Consider the following 21,107-nt stretch of genomic DNA (forward strand, 5'->3'; position numbering starts at 1 on the left):
AAATTATCCACATGTTGTAATGCAAATCTGTGGTGCAAACACACTTGAAATACTGTGTACAGTTCTGGTTGCTCATCTCAAAACGTATTTTATAGAGTTGGAAAGAGGCAACCAAAATTATTAAGGGGATCATTGCAACATTTGGGCCTTTTTCATTTTAAAGAAAAGGCAAGTAAGAAAAGACATGATAGTGGCGTATAAAAATATGCATGGTATAAGAAAATGGATGGCTATATGTTTTTATCCTTTTTATAGTCCCCAACAATTTATTTAGAGATGTCTGGAGTATCAGGCATAGAGAGTAGAGGGAAGAGGTTCATCTGGAGTTGGTTGATGAGGGACAACTTTGCCTTTGTCATTTTCAACATGTGCCCACCAAACATGACCATTTTCCATTTCTTCTGCTCTGGCTTCTAGGGTCAGAATGGTAGCATAGCCATGGGAGACTGGAATTTCCTGGGCGGGATTTTGGAGGAAGTCCACATCCATTCTACCACGATTGGCAAGATCTGGCTGACCATCCTTTTCATCTTCCGGATGCTGGTTCTTGGCGTGGCGGCCGAAGACGTGTGGGACGACGAGCAAGCAGACTTCATCTGCAACACGGAGCAGCCCGGCTGCAGGAATGTCTGCTACGACCAGGCCTTTCCCATCTCCCTCATCAGGTACTGGGTCCTGCAGGTGATCTTTGTCTCTTCGCCCTCCTTGGTCTACATGGGCCATGCACTGTACAGGCTGAGGACCCTGGAGAAGGAGCGGCAGAAGAAGAAGGCCCAGGTGAGGGCTGAGCTGGAGGGGACATCCCCAGAGAAGGCGGAGGATCGACGGAAACTGGAGAAGGAGCTGCGGCAGCTGGAGCAGAAGCGCCTGAGCAAAGCGCCCTTGAGGGGCTCGCTGATGTGCACCTACCTGGCCCACATCCTGATGCGCTCTGCCCTGGAGGTGGCCTTCATGGTGGGCCAGTACCTGCTCTATGGCTTCCAGCTGGAGCCGCTCTACCAGTGCCGCCGGCCCCCGTGCCCCAATGTGGTCGACTGCTTCGTCTCCCGGCCCACCGAGAAGACCGTCTTCCTGCTCTTCATGCAAGCCATCGCCGTCGTGTCGCTCGCCCTCAACGGCCTGGAAGTCGCCCACCTGGCCTGCAAGCGCTGCCGGGCGGGCTCCTGCGGTGCTTCGCCCTCGGCCCTCGGGGGCAGCCCGCGCTCCGCCCTGCTGGGCCAGCAGCCAAACCCCCCGCCCTGGGGACCCCGCCCTGACGACCTCCTCGCGCAGGGCCCACCACTCGCCGCCGATGAAGCCCACCCGCCGCCCGGCCCTCGCAGCCCGACGCGGAGCAGCAGCAGCACCAAGGAGAGCGGCCCCGTTGCCGACGCAGCCCAGGCGATGGCCGGCTCCTCTTCCTCGTCCCGCTCGCCGCCGCCCGCGAACGGTGCCCGGCGCGGCTCCTGCAGCGGCGGGGACTCGGGCAGCGCCGTCTCCCCGGCCACGGCGGCTCCGAGCACGGTCAGCTCCCCGCCCTCCAGCACCGGCAGCGAGCGGGGACAGCAGGAAGGGAGTTTCCAGCCCGGCCACGGCCGGACTCGAGCCTCCGCCGCCGCCGAGGGGAGCCAGTCGGGAGGATCGGCTTCCTGCAAGGGCGGCGGCGGCAGGGCGAGGAGGAGCGGCAGGAGCGGCGGCCCAGGACTCCCCCCGCCCCGGAAGGAGGCCTCGGCCGGCGGGGGCAGCCACAGGCGGGCGCCCACGGACCTCCGCGTCTGAGCACTGCTCCTGGAGGGCGGGACCGCCTTCGGGCTTTCGTCTTCCCCCTCCAGGGATGGGCGGGATCTGCGGGGAGAGGCAGCACAGCCATAGAGCTAGGAAAAAATAGAGTGCCCTCTTGCTCTTTCTCCCCTGTTGTCTCTGCGGGGAGAAGGGATCTCCTCGGCCGCTTTCGACCTTCGCCTCCACACACCCATTTTCTCCCGCGGCGGACGCCGCCTCCAGTACAACGTGCGAGAAGCCCCGGGTGCAGCGGATCCACAGTGAACGTGGAGCTTGTACGTCTACACGTCTAAGTCTATGAAGGCGTCGGCAAGAGGCGCGCCGGTCTCCATGGCGACGCGCGGACGCCGCGTCGCTTACAAAGGGTGCGAGGCGCAGGCGCAGTCTTACTTCCGGCTCAGGCGGCGGACCCCATGGCGAATTACAAGGTGGGGCGCCCGCGGAGAGGGAAGGAGGGAGGGAGAGATGGAAGGAGGGGCGGGCGGGGGAGCGCGGGACCCCCCTCGAGCCCCTGACTCCCTCATTCGCTCCCTTACAGGCCGCCGACTCCAAGAGGGAGCAGTTCCGCCGCTACCTGGAGAAGTCCGGCGTCATGGACAGCCTCACCAAAGGTAAGCTGGGCAGGAGGAAGACAAAGAGGAGGAGGAGTGCAGGGACGTAGTTCAGTAGGCAGAGCGCCTGCCTGGCATGCAGAAGGTCCCAGCTCCAGTCTTGCCTGAAACGCTGGAGAGCTGGCACTGCCTGTCAGTGCTGACTATGGACGAGTGGTCTGGCTCAGTATAAGGCAGCTGTTGCCTATGTTCCCAGGGTGCAGCGGGACAAAGTGAGCCACTCGGCTTCCTCTCTCTCTTTTCTCTTCCCGCAGTCCTGGTGGCCTTATATGAAGAACCCGAGAAACCCAGCTGTGCCTTGGAGTATCCTTCACTTGCCTGGCCTACTTGATGGGGATGAGAATAATGGGGAGAGAGGGGAGCCCTGCTGAGCTAGGGAAATGGATTCCCACAATAGCCGAGTACAGCCCTGACTAGCTCTGAGTTCCGCCCCCATTGCATTTTCTGGTTCTCCTATAGGATAAAGTGCTGTGGACCCAATTATGAGGCTCCCTAAAGGGCTCCTTTCAGCTCAGTAGGACTCACTATTTTCAGGAGTAAACCTGACTTTGGTGGGCTGTAATCCTAAAAACGAAAGTAGATTTGCAGACAGATGGCAGCACCTGAGTTAACTGGCATAGTTTAGAATTTGGTGAGTAGCTCAGCCTGCAGCTCATCAGTTGCACAGTGAGGTATCGTCCAAGCAAGCAAATAACTTAACTTTTGGTTAAAAGCTTTATGAAACATCACTTAGGAGCTACTGCTCCAGAAAATCCTGAAGTGGAAGCCCTTCGCTTGGAAGTGGCAGAGATGAAAGAGAAGTATGAAGCCATATTGGAAGAAAATAAGAAACTAAAAGCAAAGGTAAAGGGTTCAGTGTTTGTGGAGTACAAAGCTCATCCAGGCAGTTTCCTGCTGCTTACCCAGGGCCATCTCACCCATGAGGCAAGGTGAAGTGACCACCTCAGGCAGCAGGATCCACAGGGGCAGCAGATCCAGCCTCCACGGAATGCATTGTTTGTTGCTGCCGCCACCATCATCACTGTGATAGCAGGATCTGCTGTCTTCTTGGCAGCCTTACCCAGTGCCACCTCTGCAGCAGCTTCTTGGCAAATAAGAGGTGCTGCTGGTCTCCTTCCACCCTTGTTCCCAATGTACATCTTTATTGTCCCCTTATTCACAATGTAATATTTATTGTCATCTTGTTGAAGTTCTAGCAACTGACACAAAAGTCAATCAGATCTATACTTTTAAAATCAAAATTTCTTTAAAAAGGTAGCTTAGTAACTTGTTTGGCAAGCAAGCCAAAGGGCTATTATGCACTGCTAATGTATTCACACTAACGAGTGTTAACCCATAGCATACTTTGCTTGACACAACATAATTTTGGGAACATATAACTGCCCACCTAAATGATCTGAGACTTAATCAGGGTTTTTCTCTTTGCAGCTCGCTCAGTATGAACCACCTCAGGAAGAGAAGCGTGGGGAATAAGTTCCTTTTGTATTACTTGAATAAAAGACCCTGAAGCACACAAATCTAGTGTTCCTGACTCTTGCAGTAATAAGTCTCCTTCATATGCTTTTGTAAACATGGTGACTATTATCTTTCAATACCTTGTCTTGAAAAAATAGAGAACATTAAATAGAAATAGCACTGTTTAAAAGCAGATCCATTGTACAGCGGGGCAATTTTTCTATTTTTGTTGTTGGATGGTTGAAAGATTTTATGAAAGACAAATAAGGGTACAGACATTGGTGTGGTGAGTCATAGAACTGTCGGGTTGGAAGAGACCCTGAAGATCATCTAGTCCAACCCCCTGCAATGCAGGAATCTCAACAAACATCCATGACAGATAGTCATTCAACCTCTGTTAAAAAACTTCCAATGACTTGGACTTGAATGCCACTTAATATTCCTAGGGGGAAGCTAACTCCCTTAGAACAGGAGCAGCCAACCTAAGATCCTCCTGCAATTCCCAATTAAGAGTGCTTAGATTTATAACCTTAATTCTTTTTGACCAGTGAAAGAATCAGCATGCAGTAATTGTAGCCCCGTGCAAGGAGACAATGAGATTAAGAATGGAGGAGTCGCAGGTGAGATGCTGGAAGTTTCAGCTATTCCTCCATAGAAAATTCCCAGTCATGTTGTTTTAGTGAGTCCGTGGAAAAGGGGAAGGAGCGGGAGGGCTTGGGGGTGTCAGTTTATTGGCTTCCGAGGCCGTAGCGCACTTTTTCAGAAGAGCTTTTGAATGGGTGGAGGCCAACACCCCAGCGCGCCGCCGCTTCCGCGCGATTCCAGGGCGGTTCGCGACGCTGAAACAAGGACATCTTAAACGTTCGATGAATTTGCTGCTGCCGCCGCGGGTGACACAACACTGACTGAATGCAAGGCCGCCGCTGTTTCTGCTCCCTTGACAAAACCAGGAAGTCGCCCGGAAGATGGATCCCAGGTAGGGGTGGAACTAGAAGAAGAAGGCGCGCCATTGGGCGAGGCGAGGCCTGTCATCGGATGTCATCAAAGAGCGCCTCTTCCTTACCGGACAGGTAGCTGAAAGCACGGCCCCCGCGCGCCCCCCTCCGGTCACGCGCCGCGCTGCCGTCTCATTTTCGGCCAATGGGAATGCCTCTTGCTCCTCCAGGCCAATCGGTGCGCGAGGTGTTGGGAGGTTGGGGCGGGCTCAGGAGCTGTCGGAGTCGGGGGCGCCTTTGGCAGCTCGTGATGGCGGCCCTGCAATTCGGGGCGGCGGCGGGTCCTGGTGCGGTCGAGGAGTCAACGTCGGGGGCTCTGCCCGGCGGGAGCCTCGGGGCGGCAGCGGCGGCAGCAGCAGCGGCGGGGGATTCCTTCCCGAAGGACTTCGGCTACGGCGCGGAGGACGACGACGAGGAGGAGGATGACGAAGAGGACATCGATGGCGGGGCCGAGCTGGGCGGCGGCAGCGGCGGCAGCATCATCGGGGGGCCTGGCGGGAGCGGCGGCGTAGGAGGCGGCGGCGGCAGCAACTGCGGGCTCGGCTCGGGCGGTGGAGCGGGCGGCGACTCCTCCAAGCAGCCTCGGATCTTGCTTATGGGGCTGCGCCGCAGCGGCAAATCGTCAATCCAGAAGGTGCGCAGGGCCTCTCGCCCCCTCCTCCCCGGCGTGGGGTCGTGTCCGGAGCATCGCGGGGGTTTCGGGACAGCGAGCGCCCTGGCGACGAGGGAGGAGGTCGAAGTTTAGGGTCGGACTAGGACCTGAGAGGAAACCAGGGTTCAAACTCCCTGAGTGATCTTGGGGGGGCCAGTCATTGTCACTCAGTGCAACCTACCTCACAGGGTTGTTGTGGGGATAAAATGAGGAGGGGGAATCATATGCACTACCTTGAAATCTTTAGACGAATGGTGGGATATAATTGGGTGTATTATTATTATCAATAATAATCACTCATGATTGGGGAGGGCAGGGGGACTAATGGGGTGGAGGGAAGCTGCAGGGGTATTAGCAAGATCTCTCTTTTCTTCATGCCCAAGAGGAACAAGGTAAGTTCTTACCCTAATACTCCACTGTTCAACCTGTCATTCCACATCAAGATGTTTACAGGCCTGACATTTCTTTACTGGCTCCTCCTCAAGGTAGCATCATAGTTGGCGGTTCAGGCAAGAGACTTGGGAGAAAGATGCAGCTTCAACTTCTCAGTCTTGATCCTCACTGAGGGGGGGGAGGGAGTTGTGCCTCTTGTTGCTTTGGAGATAAAATGGATGGGTGGAGGAGAGAACAAGGATTCTTGAGTTCCTTGGTGGAAGGAAGGATAGAAATGTAAAGCAGCAAAAAAAGTAAATAATGGTTGTATGCTCTCTTGCAAACAGGTGGTGTTCCACAAAATGTCTCCTAATGAAACCTTATTCTTGGAGAGTACCAACAAAATCTATAAAGATGATATTTCAAATAGCTCCTTTGTGAACTTCCAAATATGGGATTTTCCTGGACAAATGGATTTTTTTGATCCAACGTTCGATTATGAGATGATCTTCAGGGGAACTGGAGCCCTCATCTATGTTATTGATGCACAGGTCATTATGAAGCTTGACTTTGGGGAGCAGAGTAGGTTGCTCTGTGAGTGGTGGGGAGGATGTCTTGGGGATGTTGCATCATTGATCCTTAACATAAATATCAAGTGTTGAAGTAGCTGTAGTCTGTTGTTATCTTTTAACAGGTCACAGCTCAGAGTAGATTACAACCTTTAAAATACTGGTAACGGCAGGAATGACATTGTGTAGGGGCATCACCATATCAGATAGGAATACTACTGAGTAATTTGGGCAGTGTTAATTAAGGCAGAACACAGCTCAAGCAAACAATCCAACATTTAGAGACCAGTTTGTGGTTGAATTTAACAGTTTCTGTAACAGTATTTTTAGGCTTTGGGATGAGATCTGGTCAAGAATAGAACTATTTTGATTCTGAATTATCCTTGGGATTCTCACAAGGTCTGTTTCTATTATAGTAATTGTAAATTGTAAATATCAACAAGCAGACATCACTACGTTTCTTAGTAATGTATGGCCTGTACATTTAATTCTGACTGAATATTTTGCTTACAGGATGACTACATGGAAGCATTAACCAGGTTGCACATTACAGTCTCAAAAGCTTACAAAATTAATCCAGAAATGAACTTTGAGGTTTTTATTCATAAAGTTGATGGTTTGTCAGATGATCATAAAATAGAAACTCAAAGAGATATTCATCAGAGAGCCAATGATGATCTTGGCGATGCTGGGCTAGAAAAACTTCACCTTAGGTAAGTGGACTCCATTTGGACACAATTTTCTCCCATTTGAGACCAAATCTGGAGAAGCTGCATTTTTAGGGTTTGTTTAATGCTGGGACCATCACCTGAATAATCAGTTGTTGTTGTTGTTGGCATCCGCTTGTCTCGAGAGACAATGAAGTGTGCCTACGGGAATGAAGTCAAACCACTGTGCAAGCTTGGGCAGTGTGTATGGAGGTGGTGGGCTGCACAGATGACAGGACCCTGACCCCCCACCCACCTTGCTGATGTTCTCCAAAGAAAAACGGAACAGTATGTTTGGCACCAGCTTGGGTGCAGGAGTTGCAAGGTGTCATCTTACTCCACTTTGGATTTATGTAGGGTTTATTCCTTATACTTTTCTTCTCCCTCAAGGCAGCAGAGGTTTAAGATCAGAATTTTCCTTCTCCTAGATGGGCTGCCTTCCCAGGTTGTTGAGCCCCATCTGCCCCTCACTTCCCTCTACAGCACATGCAGGGTGTATGTGGTGTTAGGGGAGGGGTAGTACCTCTGGTGCGGTGCATGTCATGCTCCTCCTGGGGTAGTTTTCCACCTTTGGTCCTCACCCTGCACCCAGCTCTCACCTGTGGCTCCTAGAAGCTGTCAGCATGCAACAGCAGCCGCATCCCAGGAACAACTTTTAACTGGTTGGCTAAACCAAGTGAGGGTAGCCTATGGATCTCAAATCCTCAGTGAGTTAAGGACTTCCCCTGCATGCAAATACTGGCTCTGAGTGGCTAAGACAAATAGTGAGTCTATTGGTCAAGGAGTCAGATGTTACTTGACTAATAATATGAGTCTTAATCTACACATGAATAAAGAGGTAGTTTGGGGGAGACACATTTGGATGTTGGTAGCCCACTACAAACATGGATTTGCATAATGTTAGAAGAGGTATTTCCTCTTCCATACAAAAAGGAGGAATATGTATTCCAAGATGGTACTAACCATTTGTGGGTTTTGTGAGTAGTTGTGTTTAAAAATCATTAGTCTCTGTTGATTATTGTTGGTGTCTTCTTAAAAAGTGTACGTTCAATTTAACCTGACATTATGGAAATTACAATTTGTGCAAAATGTATTAGCTAGGGTGCTGATAGGGTAGTGGGTCAGGCACGTCTAATTCCCATTTTACAACAGTTAACATTGTCTGCATGGTGTTCTGGGCCTAAATATGGTGCTCACACTTAGGTTTAAAGCCCTTGATGGCTTGGGCCCCAAATACCCACAAGAACACCCACTCTCATGTGTAGACCTGTCCATTCCATGAGATCTCCAGATGAGGCCATCCTACTGGTCCCTATGGGGGAAGGCTCTTTCCAGTAGTGGCCCTGCAGCATTCTCTTCCCCCTGAGGTATGTCTGGCCCCTTGATTATATTCTATGTTTCAAGAGAAATGTTTAAAAAAGGGTTGCTCCCTATTGTGTGCAATAAGGAGAGATTGCAAAAATATTTAAGCTGCTTTTGCTCTATGTTATCTTCCCCCCCCCTTCACGGTTTCTTTGAGATGCAAATTAGTCTTCACCTTAAAAGGTATCTTTGGAAGCAATGATCTCATCACTGAGGGGAACAAAGAGAAAAATAAGAATTTCCAGAGTATGTTAAATGTATTTGAAGCTGTTCAGCATGGGCCTCCTTTGATGTTTCAGTTTTGCTTTCAGTATGCCAAAGCAGCAAATTAAACCTGGAACTGTTCTGATAGGTAATAACAGTGTTCTGCTTTGTAGTTTTTATTTGACCAGCATCTATGATCATTCTATATTTGAAGCCTTCAGCAAGGTGGTACAGAAGCTCATTCCACAGTTGCCAACTTTGGAAAACCTGCTAAATATCTTTATATCTGTAAGTAGGTGTTGTACATGTACTTTAATTGTCATGTTTTAGGCAATGAATGCAATGATTTGTTTTTAAATGTTGCAGTAATGCTTTGTTGGGTCAGTAAGCATGCGACCTTGCTTAGAAGCTCTCATTTGGAAGACATATTGCTAAGAAATAATGAGTAACTGGCATACTTGGTTAGAACTTGGAACTACAGGCTTTTGCTTCAAAAATGTGTGTAGTTCTCTGCGGGCTCCAACAGTTGGGGAGCTCTCAAACTATGATCTATGCTAGACTTCTTCATTACAGCACCTGCAGTAGCAACTTGTGCTCAGTTGGGGCTCTTGTGAGCAAATAGCCTGACTTTTCAGCTCTAGCCAGTGGCCAGATATCCAATGGCATCTTAGAGGATGAGATGCTCTCTGCAAAGGGAAGATTTTGAAGGTGGGTTGGAGGCTCTATAGGCTTATATCAGGCATAGGCAAACTTGGCCTTCCAGATGTTTTGGGACTAAAATTCTCAGCATCCCTGACCACTGGTCCTGCTAGTTAGGGATGATGGGAGTTGTAGTCCCAAAACATCTGGAGGGCTGAGTTTTCCTATGCCTGGCTTATATCCTCCATAGACAGAATAATTGTGTTTATTTATAACAAGACATTTTAATCAGCAAGAAAAAGATTTACATCCCCTTAATATTTAAGCTTCCACCTTTGCACTTTATATTTTTTAAAACAAGAGTCTAGTACAGGCTTCATCAGACGGCCCTCCAGATATTTTTGGCCTACAGCTCCCATGATCCCTAGCTAGCAGGACCAGTGGTCAGGGATGATGGGAATTGTAGTCTCAAAACATCTGGAGGGCCGAGTTTGAGGAAGCCTGGTCTAGTACAACTATCAACTTCTGTGTAAAAGGGCAAGTATTTATCCAACCTACTTACACCCCCCCCCCCCAATGTGTATAATAAAACACCAGCAAAATAAAGCAAGCGCTTGTGTAGCATAATAGGCTTGGGGGGATTTAGTTGAGCTATATCTTCGGAGATGGCAGCAAATGTGGACAAGACATTCCTCAAAGCAGAATCCACTACTAGAGAGCCTTGCTTGTCGCTTCATAAAAAGATATCCAGTTATTTATTACCTTCTGAGCATGATTAGTTGTTTCGGGTGCCTTCATTTCAGACTGCAAAATGGGCAACAGATGCCCCATCACTACCACCAGTTTGAAAATCAAACTGGTGGTATGGCTGTCAGTTTTGCAACTGGTACAGTGTGCTATTTGAAACGCTGGTGATGGTGTCTTTGAAGTAGGTTTGGCTGCTCTGATGTGAGGCCACCATCTCTGTTTCCTGTAAGAGATAGTGGTGGCTACTTGGGTGGCTTTGAAAGGAGATCAGACAGATTTCTGGATGTCTGTGCTCTGCCTCTACCATTGGAGGTAGTTTGCCTCTGGAAGCCCGTTGATGAGAATCTCAAGTGGGAAGAGTATTGCTGCTCTTGCACTCGGGTCCTACCTTTGGGCTTCCCATCGGGGTGTCTAGTTAACCACTGTGGAGAACAGGATGCTGGGCCAGTTGGCATTTTGGCTTGATCCAGCAGCTGAGCTCTTCTTCCTTGCATTCTTAGAGTGGGGATGAAAGGCCCCTTCCTGTCTGACCATCTGCCTTCAGTAAAAAAGTAAAACAAGAGTCACCAGTAAGCTGAGAAATAGTTCAGTATGTGAGACAACCATTTTAACTTGTTTTTTCTTCTTTAAGAATTCTGGTATTGAAAAAGCTTTTCTCTTCGACGTCGTCAGCAAGATCTATATTGCAACGGATAGTTCGCCTGTTGATATGCAGTCATATGAGCTCTGTTGCGACATGATAGATGTAGTCATTGATGTTTCTTGTATATATGGGTAAGTACCATGTGGTGCTTCTAAGGCATTTCAGAGAATCTTAAAGTAGCTTAGAGGGAAATCTGTTCTCAAATGTCATGAGAAAATGAAAACCTAGCGTTGAGAAAGCCCTGGCTTTTGGAATATTGGGTATGAAACTAAAATACTTTCTCTGTATGATTTTGTTGCTAGTGAGGAGGGGTACTAGAAATTGCAGTGTCTGTTTTGAGCGACAACCCAGTCCCATACCTATGCATCTTATTTGCCAAAATATAGAACTCCCCCCCCCCCACCCTGGTTGAACTTCATTTTGTTTTGGCCCTTTTGTCAAGGTCCTTTGAATTTTCTTCTGGCCTTTGGAGGTGTTAGCTGTCCTCCCAGTCTTGTATAGTTTGCAAATCTGATCAGGATTCCTTTCACCCTCCATCTAATTCAGTGGAGAGGACCAGACCAGGGTAGGGGCCTGCACTACCCCACTCAGAAACTTCTCTCCAGTTTGATGAGGAGCTGTTGGTGAGCATTTTATTTTTGGCTAGTTTTACAACCAGCTGTGAATCCCTCAGCTGTGAATCTTCAGTCCTGCATTTAGCAAGCTTCTTCATCAGAATATCATGGTACATTGTTAAATGCTTTGCTGAATTCAAGATAAACGGTGTCCACAAGATTCTCACAATCCTCATTGCTGCTTAATGCCTCAGTCCAGTATTCAGTTACTGTTAAAATGCTGCCTCAAAGTCCTTAGCCGATTGTGTGCCCTGAATACCCTTCTGTCTCAAACAACTGTAGGCTTAAGGAGGATGGGAGCGGCAGTGCCTACGACAAGGAGTCCATGGCCATCATCAAGCTCAACAACACAACTGTGCTGTATTTAAAAGAAGTGACCAAGTTTCTGGCCTTAGTGTGCATCCTTAGAGAAGAAAGTTTTGAACGCAAAGGTGAGGAAGAAGATGGGTGTGTCCCTCGATTGAGTGCCTGGGCTCCAGCTTCTATGGGGTCGCACAAATCTGGTAATTGCAATTTGTGAAGAGTTGTTCCTCTATGAGCTGCACTCACTAAAATCCCCTTTGGGCAAGTTTTCAAATCTTCTCATTAGTCTTCTTCAGCCTTATTTGTTTATTTACAGTATTTATAGCTTAGAGTGGGGTACAAGGAAATAAAAATAAAGAGAAACAATATACAAAATTATATAAGCAGAATCAATAAACAACTAAAAAAAAAATCTATCATAAGGTACACAGGCAAAAGTTTTATGGTGTCGGTCCTCAAGTGGGAGCTGAGCAGTGTGTGCCTGGGCTTGTGGTGCCAGCCTGGAAGAAGGGGAAAAGGGATGCAAAGATTCAAGCAAAGGGCAGCAAGCCTGTGAGGGTGCTGTGAGCCTCCTTATGGAAGCATTCCAGAAAAGTTCCTTCTGCATGATGTGTTTTCAGTGCAATGTAACACTCTATTGGAGACTGTTTTTGTGTGTGTGTGTCCCTTGCATCAAATAGCTTGTGCTATTTGATGCCCTCCTTAGTGCTGCCCTCCTCGTCTCTGCCTAGTGCTCCAGGGCCTCTCGAGTCACATACTCTGTCCTAGACTCAGCCTATATTCAATCATTTTTCCAGGCTGACTGACTCCAAAATCCATTTTGGATGGCTTCCCTGCTTCTAAAACCGCGTTGCAGATCAAGGGCCCATTTCTACATTTATCCTGTCCCAGTTATTCTTACTAAAGAAGCTCAGGTTTGGGCTTCCATCCAACTGAATCTTTATTTGCCATGCAATCTTTGCTGCTTGGATCCAAACCCTGAAGCAGCGCGAGTTTCTGCCTGAGCATGTAAAGTTGCTCATCCTCCTGGGTTGTTGAGTTGTGTTTTGTGTTGTTGTAGCTATTTGTGTCTCGACCGGATAGGCAGCCGGAGATGCTGGAAGAGCAGGGCCCCTTTCTAACATGCCTGGATACTTTCAGGCATGTTAAAACAAGAATGGGCATGTTTAGTCAATTGTGTTTTGGAATGCGTTTGGCAGAAACCATGATGCAGCTGTAGAGCTTCTGTCTACTGCTGCACAGAACAGAGCTGGGTCACAGAATGAATGGCAGAGGGGAGGGTCTTCTGGTAAGTCAGGCTCCCAAATGAGGTTGTGCTTTGCCTTCTGTTGACTGTCACCTGTGGTTTGTTTCTCTTGCTCTCCCAGGTTTAATAGACTACAATTTCCACTGCTTCCGCAAGGCCATCCACGAGGTCTTTGAAGTGGGCATTTCCTCCCACCGATCCTGCAACCATCAAGCAAACATCCCTGGTCTAAAAGCAGTGACTCATAACGGCACTCCTAGAAATGTCGTCTAGCGGAGGGGACCCAAGGCGGGTGGCCAAGTGTTCCCTGCTCCGTGTCCGTGTGTTGGGGATGGACAGCACAGAGAACTGGCTCCATACATTCCTGTGTGTGCATTCTGGAAGAGACGGGACTTTGCCTTGTGGAGCTGCAGTCGTGGCAGGCGTGGCACAACTGAAATGGCCTGGAAGTGGGGCTGCTTCCTCCCCCGCTTCGACATCTCCCTTGATACAAAACAGGGCATGGATGATTCTGGAACTGAGCTGATTTGACACTCGGCATTCCTTGTGTTTTTTTAAACATGCGTAGTGTTAGTGCATTTGCGTTTCAAAGAAATTGGCGTTCGTAAACTCAAACATGACAGCTTGCAGTTTAGTTTAGCACAATTTCAAACATTCCATCCTTTGAGTTTTATCATATCATATTGCGGTTAACACCTTAAAAAAAATTCCATCTTCTGTGAAATGAATGTGATGCCAAGTGGTGCCATTTCCCTCTGCAGACCCACTGAGTGCAAAGCTCTCTTTTTGTTGGAGAACAGGATAAAAGGCAAGAATTGGCAACCTTAACTTCGTCGCTCAAAACTGGTTTAGAATATGCTCGTCTTGCATTCTCAAGCTTGTTGGCAGGCCACTTAACAATTTGCTGCAGCAGTTCCTGTACTTGTCCTTGAAGATGCTTTTTGTAGTAAACGATTCAAATTCTGCCCAGTTGTGGCTAATGTGTTTGGATTTAAGTGCGTTTTCCATTTTTTGAAGCTATGCTTCAATTGCATAACAGGTTAGTTTTTGTAAAATATGGTGTGCAACTGAACTCTGGTTGCTAGAAGTCTCTGTAGCTGCTCACCAGGCAAGGAAGTGCCTTTACCTCAAGGTCAGGAAGATAGAAAGGCCTCCCTGAACTCCATATTCTGCACATATTCCATTGGATGGAAGCTCCCTTCCAACTCATGTGTGGACTTCTCCTTGTGGCCTCGTGCACATCAGACAACGCTTGTGTATTCCCAAGCCATGGAACCTTTTCTCTCCTCAGATGTCAATGTGGATGCGCCAAAGTTTGAACAGGGTGGCTGGTGTTTCCGGCAGCCGACTGTGTCCTTGCACTGTTCAGGAGGCGGGTGGCTCTTGTGGGATTCACTTCTCAGTAGTCCGCATTAATAAAATGCATTTTATCTTGACAGCTGTTTTCTCAGTTAAGTGCATGTGTGAATTGTTGGTTTTGATGTCCATGCATGGACAGGGCATTGCAGGTCCATACGCTATTCCTGATGAATTAATCGGGTAGTTGTAGCTGCCGATGGGTGCCCTGCAGAAGCTATGCCTTCTGCTTTGCAACAGTTGCAAGTGTAAAGGTAAAGGGACCCCTGACCATTAGGTCCAGTCGCGAACGACTCTGGGGTTGCGGCGCTCATCTCACGTTACTGGCTGAGGGAGCCGGCATACAGCTTCCAGGTCATGTAGCCAGCATGAGTAAGCCACTTCTGGCAAACCAGAGCAGTGCACGGAAATGCCGTTTACCTTCCCGCTAGAACGGGACCTATTTATCTACTTGCACTTTTGACGTGCTTTTGAACTGCTGGGTGGGCAGGAGCTGGGACCGAGCAATGGGAGCTCACCCCGTCGTGGGGATTTGAACCACCAACCTTCTGATTGGCAAGCCCTAGGCTCTCTGGTTTAACCCATAGTGCCACCCGTGTCCCTTGTTGCAGGTGTGCTCCATGCCAAAAAACGGTGGCAGTCGGTTGTTCCCCCATTAATACTGTGTCACTTCAACCACACTCTGGATGTTTTGAAATTTGAACTCTATAGAGAGTACAGTGATTTTCTGAACAGTGTTTTGGCACTTTCAGAGCTTGGAAGTCTTTCCTCAAAGAACTCAGCGGAAAGGCAGGAGGTGTGGTGCTGATCAGGAGAAAGTGAATTTAGAGGCCTTGAGCAGCTGCACAAAGGTCTTTGCTTGCTCAGACCCAGGTCTGTCTGCTACACTTCTGAAGTGTAAGCTATCCCCTGAGCTTTGCCTCCAGTAGGATTAATAGCACTCTCCTTCATGATCCTTCCCGAGAAAACCCCCAGTAAGCTGGCAACAAGTGAATTAGGTGGCAAGGAAGAAAGGACTGCTCTGCCCTAAGCCCACCACACAGATGGCTGATTGTGTGGTTCACATGATAGGTTTATCTCCATAGCACACTATTTTATACAGATGCGTTTAAAGCCAAGCAAGTTTTTGTTGTTGTTGTTAATGAATAGAAATCACTTAAACACTTAAGCATTTCTACAAGCTCTGTTTTCCTAAAGATTCTCTGGATCACATCACATTAGACTAGCCTCTAATTTGTATGCACTTTTCCACAAAGGAAAATGTGCTCAAAGCAGCTTGTGGTACACAAAATGTAAAAACTAGATTTTTGAGGACTGACCTAAGTGGAATTAGATGAATTCATTGTACTGAAATAGCTAATAGCCATGGTATCTTACTGGAACTGCCATATACTGCAGTGATAGCCCTTGGATGAAGAGCAGTATAGATATATTGTGAAGAGCTGTTTGACAGTGGAACTGACTCCCTTGGAAGGTGGTGGATTCTCCTTCCTTGGAGGGTTTTAAGCAGAGGTTGGATGTCCATCCGTCAGGGATTACTGAGCAGGGATTCCTGCATTGCAGGGGATTGGACTAGATGACCCTTGGAATCTCTTCCAACTCTACAATTCTGTGATGGATATATGCCCTCAAGTCCCAGGTACTTGGGCTGGACAGGAAATTGTTGTCCATCCCGGCTTGTGAGCTTTCCAGTTACCCCAAGCAGGGACCTTGATGGTACACATCTGTTCTGTAGGTGGGCCTCCAACTCAAGCGGTCCCTACCGCTTCCATGCTTGCAGGAGGGGAAGAGCACCTGTCTCTCCTGCAAGCACCTGACACCTTCCTTGTACTACACAGTGTAAGGGAAGGACATCATTTTGGCAAGCAGAAGAATCCACTTCCTGTGGAAGAGCACAACCTTGTTACTGGATGCTTCTTGCCCACCACCTTTCTCTGGGAACAGGGATGATGGATGGGAAGCGTTCTGCCAAAAGTCTGCAACCTCTCTGAGTGAGCTGGACCAGCATTATTGCAGGCCTTAGAGGCTGACCTTTGGGCGAACTTAGGCAGCTTAGCAAAAAGAGACTTGGCCACCTGTCGGACAGGTGTGTGCAGGGTGGGTTTGGGTCCCAGAGACTCTGGTAATATAGGGCTGGAAGGTAAGCATGTTGGGAAATGGATTTCCCCATTCAAGGAAACGATGTAGGGTTTGCTGCAAAGTCGTTGTGGGAAGAGGCATGCTTGTGGCATGCCATGATTAGGAAGAACTCTGGGAAGCTGGCATAGCACAGCAAGCATATACTTCTCTCTCCCCCTGACTTGCCACCTTTAAGATTGGCTGCTGTCTTAAACACTTCATGGGTAATGGGAAGACTTCCCCAACTCATTTCCCCTTTGCCAAGAGTTTAGCATCATGCTTACTCGGAATCCACACAGCACGGTAGCTAGCCTGTTGCGTTGGTACAGTTTCTTATCAAGTTTGTTCTGTTTTGTCCGATTCAGTTTGTGGGGTTGTTTCTGGAGAAAGGAAGGGTGAGGCAGTCCTCACAGTCGCAGTCCAAAATGTCTGACAGGCACCAAGTTGGGGGTGGCTGTTCTATGAAAACCTGATACCAAGGAGAATAATAATTCTCTCCGCCTCTGACCATTGGTCAGGCTTGTGGGGGGGATGATGGGAGTTGTAGTCCAAAATGTCTGGTGGTGTCTCTTAAACCTCCCATTTCTTGAGGTCAATGGCTTGTTCCTCATCTTTAGGCGGGGTGGGGTGGAGAGAATGAAGCAGAGAATGCGCAGCTATCATTGGCCAGTAAGTTACAGCATCTAAACGAAAAGAAACTGCCCACCTGATTTTGTATGTGTTGCCCTCTGGGCAACAAAATCAATACCATATATGCTTCTTTTCAAGCCATGTGGCATTTCATGGGAACATTAAGGTAAAATCCTCAATTATTGAGTTAACAAACATAAAAATGAAAGTTTAGTGTTCCGTAAGATAAAATATACACTACAGAAAAATAGTAAGACTTCAGCTTATAGTATGGTTTATATGAGTTTTTATTGCTGTTTATAATTTTGATATAATTTTATGATAATAGTGGTATTCAAATATTTTAATAAATAGATAAATGCACTCACCATATGCAGACACTCCATAGAAACTCAGGCATATCTCTCCCCCCCCCCATATCCTTCACATATACACAACTACACAGGTTCATCTCGTCTTCTCTCACACCACATTTTCTTTCTTTTTCTTTTTTGTACACACAGCACAGATGTGTGGGTCTCTGCCCAAGTGCATCTCTTCTCCCCCACCCTCATATACATCTACATTTCTCTCACATGCAGAGACAGATCTCTCTGTGTGTGTCTCACACAAACCACCCATACAAACATGCCACTCCCAGTCACTCAAGTGTCAGTCAATCAATGGCTTGGATTCCACTTCAGCAAAGAGTTGGACAAGAGTGGTGCTTCTGCAGCACCAGCTGAGACTTGATAGAGCCCCCTTGGGTCTCTGGGCTGCAGAGTGGTCTGGCGAGGTTGGCACAAGGCAAAGTTTCCAAAGCAGAGGTTGCTCTGGGGCTCGCCCCAAGAATCGACTCCTTTCCCAATAACTTTTCAGGCAGTTGGTTAGATCTAGCACTTGGGCCCCACACTTCCAATGCGACCTTTCTAGTCACCCAAGCCTTTCAAACTGTGTTTTGTGTGTTAATTGGTGGTTTTATTTTATATCATATTTTTTGTTTCTTTTTGTAAGCATCTCTGAGAAAATCTCCTATGGGTTGGCTCTGGCTATAGCTCAGTGAGCAGAGCATGAGACTCTTAATTCTCAAGGTTGTGGGTTCAAGCCCCACATTGGACAAAAGATTCCTGCATTTCAGGGGGTTGGACTAGATGACACTTGGGGTCCCTTCCAACTCTACAATTCTATGATTCTTCTGTATGCAGTACTGTAAATAAATGTGACCAGCTTAGTCCGGTATATTTTGGAAACCACCTAAATCTGGGTGGCTGCCAGGGCGAGGAAGAAATCTTGTTTCTGCCATTCACCCACAAGGTGGCAATGCTGCCCCGTGTATGTGTCTTGAGCTGACAGGCTCATTCCAAGGCAGAAAGGAGATTTTCCTTGCCGATAGTATATCCTGGCCGTCCTTTGCTCAGCTGCTGATGAGCAAAGCCTTGATTGGAGGGCTACACCAGAGGCTGCTCTGCTTGCTGCGCTGGGAGAGGTGCTTGCCTGCCCCTTCACTTTCGGCACCTGTTCCGGGGAGCCCTTCTGACTTGCGTATGGGACTCCTGTGGGCCTGGCAACATCCCACGTAGGGTGGGTTCCCATTTGCGTCAGACCTGACTCGCTCCGGTGGTATAAAAAGGCCGAGGGATAGCTGGAAAGGGTTCCACGACAGGCCAGGAATGGGTAACAAAACCAAGTGATGGATGTGAGTGGCTCTTTTGTCTAGTTGGTGAGAAGTGTTAGGTTTCATCTTTTCTGGAAGCCCAAGCAGACATGGGGTTTTCCTTCAGAACAAAAGTGCTCAGGACTGGCTAGGGTGGTTCTGCAGGCAGAGAGTGTCCAGAGCTTTCACCCTCCCACCATCCTAGAAATTGCCCAAGGGGTTGCCCACATGTCAACAAGGCTTTCTTTTAACTGCACTCGGCAGAAATCTTCTAGGGTCAGTTTAGCCCAGGCAAATGGTTCATATTTTACGTACATTGTTGGCGTCGGCTAAGTAAGATATATGCTGGTGGCTGAGGCAAAGGGCGGCTTTGCAAAGTTACATGGTCCCTTCACTGGTGGGAGATTATTTAGGTAGCAAAGCCCAAGGATGCCATGGCAGCAGGACTAGTTTGGCACTTGGCCTGAATTCTCCAGTGTTTTGCTCTCTACCGTAGTGTTGGGGGCTCTTGGGGTCCCTCCACAATAAAATATACTGCAGGAGCCCTTTGGGCTTCTTGACCTCCCTTAATCATTGAGGCAGACTGTGGGTGGCCTGGGTGTGTCACTGGAGTGATTCTCTAGCTGCTCCCTGCTTCCTTCTGGCCACTGCTCATGACTCTCCCTCTGAGCATCCTTGACCTTGGCTCTTGTTTTGCAGGAGAGGTGCTTGGCTTGCCTCTTCTACTTGGAAGGCATTTGAGCAGCAAGACTCGTTGCCACGTTTGAAATGTGTGGGTCTTCCCAGAGTCAGGAAAAGATCACAAGCTGTTGAAAATATTGCTTTTGGGAGTGTGTTTATTTTTAAACACCTCCTGTTTTGATTGCCTCCTGCTGGGTGTTTCTCTTGCTTAGGGTGCCGCTCTTCCAAACTTTAGGTGGGATTGTGTGACTGTCTGCTTCAGTCCTTCTCTGTCGCCTTGCAGTTTGGCTGCAAATCCAAGCCCAGCCGGATGGTAGCTTTCTGGGATGTCTCTGCATGCTGAGTTGGTTTTGCCCATTGGCCTCTGTCGTGGTGCCAACAGTTTAGTTGAGATGTACTTTTTAAAAACACCCCTGTTTCATCATTTCACAGAAGGAGCGATCGATAATTCTCAAGTTAACAGTTCTGTTTAAAGCTCTGCCCCTTCTGTGCAATGAAAGCAGGCAACTTCCCTTGGCTCAAAACGGCTGTGATGTTAATGCCCTGGTTTTGTGTCAGTTGAGGGCAAATTACCCTTCCATTTCTCGCCATGAGTCATCCTGTCATTACGTGTTAGGCACTTACTGTACCTCCACTACAATGCAATTTAGATCCAATAAAAATTGTGACAGAGTTTTTATCCACTTCATTAAGCTACTAATTTCTTGTAAAAATGTACATTAATCTTTTTTTATAGCTTCATGCAGAGTGGCACATTTCAAGTCCATAACATTGATTAGGTCCTGCCTCGGAATAATTTTCATGGTGCTTTAAAAAATGTAAATGAAGTTGCTATAATTTAATTTTCCAATATTGTTATGACAGTATTGATCTTGGAGAGGAAATATCGGTTCCATTAAAAAGCCAAACAAATGAATTATTGCTAAATATGTTTAGAAATGCAGACTGCTGGAAGGGGCTTCCTTAGGGTTTATTACAGTTATGGTGGGCCATCTCTGTAGAGCATGTGCCATCAGTGGTCGGGCACCTTCTGAAGCTGACTGCTGCTGCTGCTGCTGTTGCTTTAACTCCAAGTTGTTTTAAGTGTGCTAAGTTATAAATCCAGGCGAGAGCAAACTGGATTTCTGCCTCGCCCTCTGCTTCCTGCAGCTAGTTCTGGGGTTCGGGTAGGGCATCAGGCTAGCTGTAGCCAAGGCAGGCTGGGAATCCAAAGGAGGGGCCTGATCCTGCTTGCGCCATAGAGATTTTACATGGTTCCACCTTAGGACGGCGAAACCAAGGACTGCCTCAGCAGCAAAACCAATTAAATGAAATGTGTGGTGACTGTCAGATTTCCATTAACCCGCATGCTGGAGCTTCATCCCTCTTGCTCGCTGGGTGTCTCTGCTCGCTTGCGCTGCTGCTGCTTCCCTTCCCTTGACACCCCTGCCTCCACCCCGTGCAAATGGTCCAGAGGACCCAAGCGATGGCGCCACTGAACAGCGAATGAGGACAAGGGGGGTGGATCCACTTGCCTAAGGAGAATGCCAAAGAACCATGGACCTGCCCTTCTCGTCGATAGGTTCTTCATCTGTTCTCCAAATCTGGGCAGCCTGATTTGTATACACTTTAAATTGTTTGCCGATTGTGCAAATATTACTGTAGACTGTGTGCTTTTTGAGGTTTTTAAACAGTCAATACTGCACTTCGCCTGCCTGCAGGACCATGGAGCAGGTGCCTCTTTTTAATGCAGCTGAGGGAAGAAGGCTGATGTTTGCTGTGACCCTGAGGGGTGTTCTGTGTCTTGGGCTGGAAATCCAAACCAGCCAT

At 48.1% G+C, this 21,107-nt stretch overlaps 3 protein-coding genes across 5 annotated transcripts; all 3 read left to right on the plus strand.

The window, feature by feature from the left end:
* The first annotated feature begins 304 nt into the window (after window positions 1–304).
* On the plus strand, window positions 305–1,758 carry GJA9 (gap junction protein alpha 9). The gene has a single exon (XM_033158682.1). The coding sequence runs from the start codon at window positions 439–441 to the stop codon at window positions 1,756–1,758; it is 1,320 nt and encodes a 439-aa protein (XP_033014573.1). The 5' UTR covers window positions 305–438.
* A 304-nt stretch (window positions 1,759–2,062) lies between these two features.
* MYCBP (MYC binding protein) lies at window positions 2,063–3,937 on the plus strand. Its single transcript, XM_033157471.1, has 5 exons — window positions 2,063–2,189; window positions 2,300–2,372; window positions 2,627–2,675; window positions 3,086–3,215; window positions 3,801–3,937. The coding sequence occupies exons 1-5, from the start codon at window positions 2,175–2,177 to the stop codon at window positions 3,843–3,845; spliced, it is 312 nt and encodes a 103-aa protein (XP_033013362.1). The 5' UTR covers window positions 2,063–2,174; the 3' UTR covers window positions 3,846–3,937.
* Window positions 3,938–5,029: 1,092 nt separating this feature from the next.
* Window positions 5,030–14,316, plus strand: RRAGC (Ras related GTP binding C). 3 transcript variants are annotated; one of them, XM_033157468.1, is made up of 7 exons: window positions 5,032–5,456; window positions 6,194–6,397; window positions 6,929–7,128; window positions 8,862–8,976; window positions 10,706–10,848; window positions 11,614–11,834; window positions 13,002–14,316. In XM_033157468.1, exons 1-7 carry the CDS (start codon window positions 5,073–5,075, stop codon window positions 13,151–13,153), a joined length of 1,419 nt encoding a protein of 472 aa, XP_033013359.1. In that variant the 5' UTR covers window positions 5,032–5,072; the 3' UTR covers window positions 13,154–14,316. The 3 variants fall into 3 exon arrangements, with proteins under 3 accessions (XP_033013361.1, XP_033013359.1, XP_033013360.1); XM_033157469.1 differs by having other exon boundaries at window positions 5,034–5,456; window positions 11,614–11,762; XM_033157470.1 differs by lacking the exon at window positions 6,194–6,397 and having other exon boundaries at window positions 5,030–5,456.
* The last annotated feature ends 6,791 nt before the right edge of the window (window positions 14,317–21,107 follow it).

Source organism: Lacerta agilis, chromosome 8 (assembly GCF_009819535.1).
Source record: "Lacerta agilis isolate rLacAgi1 chromosome 8, rLacAgi1.pri, whole genome shotgun sequence".
In the NCBI taxonomy this organism is placed as follows: domain Eukaryota; kingdom Metazoa; phylum Chordata; class Lepidosauria; order Squamata; family Lacertidae; genus Lacerta; species Lacerta agilis.

Bases quoted from the DNA above. Each gene is read 5' to 3' on its own strand.
- GJA9 (XM_033158682.1), top strand. From the start codon at position 439: ATGGGAGACTGGAATTTCCTGGGCGGGATTTTGGAGGAAGTCCACATC.
- MYCBP (XM_033157471.1), top strand. The intron at 2,373-2,626 runs GTAAGCTGGGCA...CTCTTCCCGCAG, and splicing joins CATGGACAGCCTCACCAAAG to TCCTGGTGGCCTTATATGAA. The intron at 3,216-3,800 runs GTAAAGGGTTCA...TTCTCTTTGCAG, and splicing joins ATAAGAAACTAAAAGCAAAG to CTCGCTCAGTATGAACCACC.
- RRAGC (XM_033157468.1), top strand. From the start codon at position 5,073: ATGGCGGCCCTGCAATTCGGGGCGGCGGCGGGTCCTGGTGCGGTCGAG. The intron at 6,398-6,928 runs GTCATTATGAAG...TTTTGCTTACAG, and splicing joins TCTATGTTATTGATGCACAG to GATGACTACATGGAAGCATT. The intron at 10,849-11,613 runs GTAAGTACCATG...AAACAACTGTAG, and splicing joins GATGTTTCTTGTATATATGG to GCTTAAGGAGGATGGGAGCG.